Genomic DNA, 5,776 nt, shown 5'->3' on the forward strand with positions numbered 1-5,776 from the left:
AAGGATTACTTTAAAAGTTAAATAAAACGAAGTATAAAAAGTATGTTTTTAATTTTAATATTTTTCGTTTTTCTTTTCTAATATTTTTTTTACTGTGTCGTATTTTATTTTTATTTTAAGTATAATGGTCACAATAAATTTATTTATCAAAATATAAATCATTTCTATTAGTATCTTATTTAAACATATATATCTTTAACTAAACATAAATAACATAAATTGTAAGTAAACTTAACTAAGTCATCACTAAATATATTAATAGCTACGCGTAAAAGTTAAAAAAAAGTTCAGAGTTTGCATTTAAGGTTTTTAAGCTGCACATAAAAAACAAATATTGTTTTTTTCCAAGCTGCATTTTTATAAAATACATAAACTTAATGCAAAAACATATTATTAATAATATAAAGAAAATTTGTAATATTGTTGTTGCACGTACACATGTATGAAGTTAATAGTTTAAATAAATTATTAAAATTGTTGCGTTAAATAACTTATACAAGTTTTGTTTTACATTCATTTAAATATTAATTGTTTTTTGTATTTTTACATGTTTAATTGAGAAGTTGCCCTCCTCCTCTCTTAATATTATTTACTATATTTATTATATATGGTTTTTCTTATGTTTGCTTTTTTTTATTAATAAGGATTATCTCACGCAGTTGCATTTTTAAGATGTAACAATTTAACTTTTAATTCTGCAAATGTTGGTCTCTTAATAGGATTTAAGTCCCAAGACTGACGCATCATTTCGTATATTTCAGGTGGGCAACCTTCTGGTGCTTCCATTTTATAACCAACTTCAACATGCTTTACAACTTCAGAGAGAGGCTAAAAATAAATAATAATTTTTGATTAATTATGAAATAATATATATATTATAAATATTATAATATTCTAAATTTTATGTAAGATATAACGTATATATATATTAATATATTTTTATCATTAATAATTAATGATAGTATTACTAATTATTAATAAATAAATAACGTGCTACTTTCATTATTCCAAAACTAGAACTTAGATTTCGAACTTTCATTGAATAAATAAAACACTCTTTTCAATAGAGTGAATGAAATAATTTCATGACATTATAATTATGTCGAACAATTTAATATATCAAAAAATCATTTATTTTCTTCTTTATATAATTAACTTGGACGAAAAACGAAATATTTGAAAACATTTATTTTCCAACATACTATTAAAATATAGCTTTTAAATATAAAACAAAATGTTGTAAGAAAATATAACAAATATTTTATTTATAATTAAATAACCATAAAGTTGTTTTGAATATTGATAAATATTTATCATCAGTGGTCTTTGGAAATATTTGCAAGTTTAATATTCCGTATATAATCTTAAATCTTACATAAGATTTATAATTTTACCTTGCCCTATTATACGGAAGCAAAACATAGCATTTAACATTGGTATCAATTTAAAAACTACAATGTTGTGTTAACACATGAGTCCGGCTGTGGAGTGCTACTGCACAGAAACCAATTGTACATTAAATACGAATTCGAAAATTTAGATGGTTGGGCCATACACTGCGGAAAAATACAGAAGATGTAACATATGCCATACTATGTTGGAACCCTTAAGACAGAAGGTCGCAAGGCAGACCACGCAATACTTAGCGCAGAACCATAAAACGGAAAACAAATAAGTCAATAATTGAACTAAGATGCATAGCAAGAGATGGTAAGATTGGAATAACTTTTTTTAGAAATTTATGTGAATAGGCTAAGTTTGTACAATCTGATATTGTAATAAACATGCTGATAATAATAATATAATCTTAGAACTACAATTGTTATATTTAGAAACTTGAACCTGTGAAATTTGAAACATTTACTCGAGCGTTAATGACACAACACAAATGCTACATAAATTTACGTTGTTAAAATTATAAAAAAAGTAATAAAATATTATTATTTTTTTTTTTTAACCACTACAAACTAGTTACTGTGCTAATATTATATTATTTTATTTAAAAATAAAATTACAAAAAGCCGTAGATACTTACGATTCTAGGATAAGGAACTCTACCAAATGAATAAATCTCCCAAAGCAATATTCCAAAACTCCACATATCTGATTTATTTGAGAAACGCTATAAATATACAATAAAAAATATATTCATAAATAATTAAATGATCTCGAGTTTTAACTACTTACGCCATTTTTTAGAGCTTCGGGTGCTGTCCACTTAATTGGTAATTTACCAACATCTAAATTATAATAACATTCTTCGCGTGCTAAGCCAAAATCTGACACCTTAGCAACACAATCCTCTGAAATTAAAACATTACGGGCTGCCAAATCACGATGTACAACTTTTTTGGCTTCTAAATATTCCATGCCTGAAGCCGTGTCACTGAAAAAAGTTTCGAATATATTATTATATACCCGCAAATAACCAGTTTTATTTGAATACATACTAGGCAAAATTGATTTGATCTTTTTTCGTTATATGTTGCCGTCCCCGCGACCTTAAGTAATCAACCAGTGATCCTTTGCTCATGTACTCTGTTACTAAATAAAGATGTTTACTTGTAAATACGAGACCAATAAACTTTACAAGATTTTCATGTTCCAAAGTGCTATAAATAAATTATAATAATAATTTTTTTGAAATTAATTTTAAATCTTAAGGAATTTGGAAAACTTACGTCATAACAGAAGCTTCCGCTAAAAACTTTTGTACAGCTCCTTCATCCTTAAGCATTTTTACAGCAACTTTCTCATTGCGCAATATTCCTAGCAATACATCACCAAACTCGCCTTTTCCAATGCTTTCACGCAACTGTAAATCAGCTTCGGGTATAACCCAACCTTTGTCCACAAAATCTTTAGAATTTATACAGAACTCTTGTTTGCCTTTCTTTGGTAAACACTTAATGAGTTGTGTGCACAAACCATCAGCATCAGCTTCGTAATGCTAAAAGAATTGAAAATATTCACGTTCGATTATACATTAATTACAATAAAAATTATTAATAATAAATAATTATTATTCTATTAATGGGACAAGACACAACGACGCAAAATAAAAATCTTGAAATCGAAATGATGATCTCTTATACAAAGATATAGAGAAATTATCTGGTTCACAACACAGCGAGACTCTGAATATCAAAAGAACACGTCGGTGAGGATCTTGTCTCCGATGAAGTAATCAAGTTGAGGATTAATGGCATTTAATGAGGGAGACTGGAGAAGGCACACATGCAATAAAGCCATCTGGAGAGGAATGCTCCTGTAGACCTAACTTCGGTTAGATATATACTTTTTTCTCAAAAACTTAAATAACTTAACAGCATCGCTTTCTTGTAATCGCAATGCATAGCACTTAAGAAGAGTAATCACTCAACTATATAAATTTGATTTATTATTTAATTCTTGTACAATTATCTCCAGAACTATATTTATAATATTTTTTGAAGAATCTTAAGACTATTCCAGAGGTTATTTTATTACTTATGTTTAATTCTCTTTTTGTAGCCCAAGGTCGAAGAGATCTACTAAGTGCAATCTCTTAAATCTTTTAGTTTAAGCTAAGTTGGTCATACGTTAGTTAATACAAACTTAGATTGTTTATTTTTTTTTCTATATCAGAGTTTTGCATTCTAAGATTATAGCACATTTTATCTCTGCGTGACATACTGGCTAGACACTTCACTGTTGTTTAAGTTTTTAGGGGTGTATACGCGGTCATAATAAATCATGTTTTAATTTTTTTTTCTACTATTTCTACTATTTTTACTTATATTTATGTCTGATACCTAAGGAGACAAAATTGAGGTTTTCTAGATCATTTAATATTATTAGTTTAATACTTACAGCCACTAGTTGTCCTAAATTTTCAAAGTATTCCTCATCGTCAATGGTTAATTTATTTTCTAAGTATTTTACACGATAATGTTCCACTTTGCCTTGAAAGCAGACGCATAATGTGTAATCACCAGGGAAGTTTGTTGATTCTCGAACCAAGAAGAGACCATCGTCACGGGGTTGCAATAGGTGTTCTGCTTCGTCGCGTGTAATACTACCATGAAACCAACTACAAAAAATAAATCTTTTATTTATTTATTGTAATTTTTTATTATGTTATATAGATCTTCTTATGTTATATGATAAAAAATTTTCCGATACGTCGATTTGACAATGGATTAATGTAGACAATTGTAAGTACTTTACATTGATCAAATTTTCCGATACACCGATTTGACAAGGGATTTAGGTAGTCAATTGTAAGTATTTTACATTGGTTATATACTAATAAAAACAACAAAAACTTCACACGCCATCTATCGCGAATTAGTATATGCAATTTTTATATTGACTATGTAAATGATGACCTGGGCAACTACCTGTTTTTGATCGTTTTCATGAAAAAATTTTAAAAAGTTTAAAGTCCTAAATCTCGAAAACTAAGTTACATACACACAAGGCATCGTGAAAAAAGTTGTTAAATATATATATCTTTACTGTAAATCCATTGTCAAATGTGCATTACCGAGAAATCAGAATCGTGTAAAGTATATTTTAATAATCCGTACTTATGAAATATTGGTGGATAGTTTATATTAAACTTCATGTATAAAAAAATTAATATAAATTTATTAATTAAAATATTTTGTATATTACAACTATCAAGCACAAATGCAAATAATCAAGTGCAAACAATGAAAGAAATTGCAAATAATATTTTTAATTATGTGTGCTGATAAAACTACGATAAGATAAGCCATTTAGCGAAAGTGTTGATTACATATAGAATTTTTTACAAATCCAAGATAAACATTTAGCGTTTGGCCTAGAAAATTTATTGTCACTTAAGCGCATTTTTATAGTTTAATTAGTTTACAGCTTTACAGCTTCCAAACATTTGCAATAAGAAAATATTTTAATTAAAATCAACAATACGAAATAGCACTTAAACTAATTAACTTACGGCATTGCATTCAATTTGACTTCGCATTTCCTTTGTTGCTGTTGCTGCTGCTGCTGTTGTATTGTTGGCACCATTGCACTAGTTGGCGACAGCGATGAGCTGCCAGTATTCGCCCACGATGTGCCATTACCTCCATTTATGTCAAAACTGTGCAAAGAAGTTGACATACCCGTTGTAGCAGAATTTGTCTGTTGTTGCTGTTGTTGTGAAGAAGTCAATGATGTTGGCTGCAATTGATGCTGTTGTACTGTTGTATGTAGCAACATATTGCTGCCATGCAGCGCACTATTGGCGACACTTAGATTTTTTGGTGGTAGGCCTCTTTCATGCAATGAGAGCGCGTTATGCGTATTTTGACCAACTAAATGTGCCGCATTCATTGATGACGACATTAAATTGTTATTAGAATTATTGGAAGAGAGCAACTGCAAATGTTGCTGTTGTTGTTGTTGTGTTATTGCTGCAACAGCTGCCGCTGTACAATTTGTTGCGACTGTTGCAGTCGTTTGTTGTTGCGATGGTGGCGCAAATGTGGATAATATGTGGCCGTGGGAGTGTGCATGGGGATGTTGCTGCAATTGTTGCGTTTGTGTTGTGGTAGTTGCTAATTGTTGTTGATGCTGATGTTGATTAGGTGATTTAGGTGAATGATTGGAAGCGGATGTTATTAAATTATGACTATTAAGTGCATGCGAGGATAAATGAATCGCATTGTGGTGCTGACTCTGCGAAAAATAAATTACAATTTAATGTACTATATTATCAATTAAATGAATATATTTTACTTACCACATTATTATGATGATGCGG

General features: G+C 29.1%; 2 protein-coding genes across 2 annotated transcripts in view; one reads left to right on the plus strand and one right to left on the minus strand.

The window, feature by feature from the left end:
- LOC119677401 (putative elongator complex protein 1) overlaps nt 1–5,776 on the plus strand; it is a 279,253-nt gene that overhangs the window by 229,378 nt on the left and 44,099 nt on the right. The window lies entirely within an intron of this gene.
- On the minus strand, nt 412–5,776 carry LOC119682024 (tyrosine-protein kinase CSK-like; the record flags this gene model as incomplete). The annotated part of the gene is made up of 8 exons (XM_038095356.1): nt 412–828; nt 2,036–2,122; nt 2,188–2,386; nt 2,451–2,612; nt 2,682–2,950; nt 3,853–4,072; nt 4,967–5,691; nt 5,756–5,776. Coding segments are annotated over 8 exons (1,860 nt in total), but the record flags the coding sequence as incomplete, so codon positions are not given.

Source organism: Teleopsis dalmanni, chromosome 2 (genome assembly GCF_002237135.1).
Source record: "Teleopsis dalmanni isolate 2A chromosome 2, ASM223713v2, whole genome shotgun sequence".
Classification (NCBI taxonomy): domain Eukaryota; kingdom Metazoa; phylum Arthropoda; class Insecta; order Diptera; family Diopsidae; genus Teleopsis; species Teleopsis dalmanni.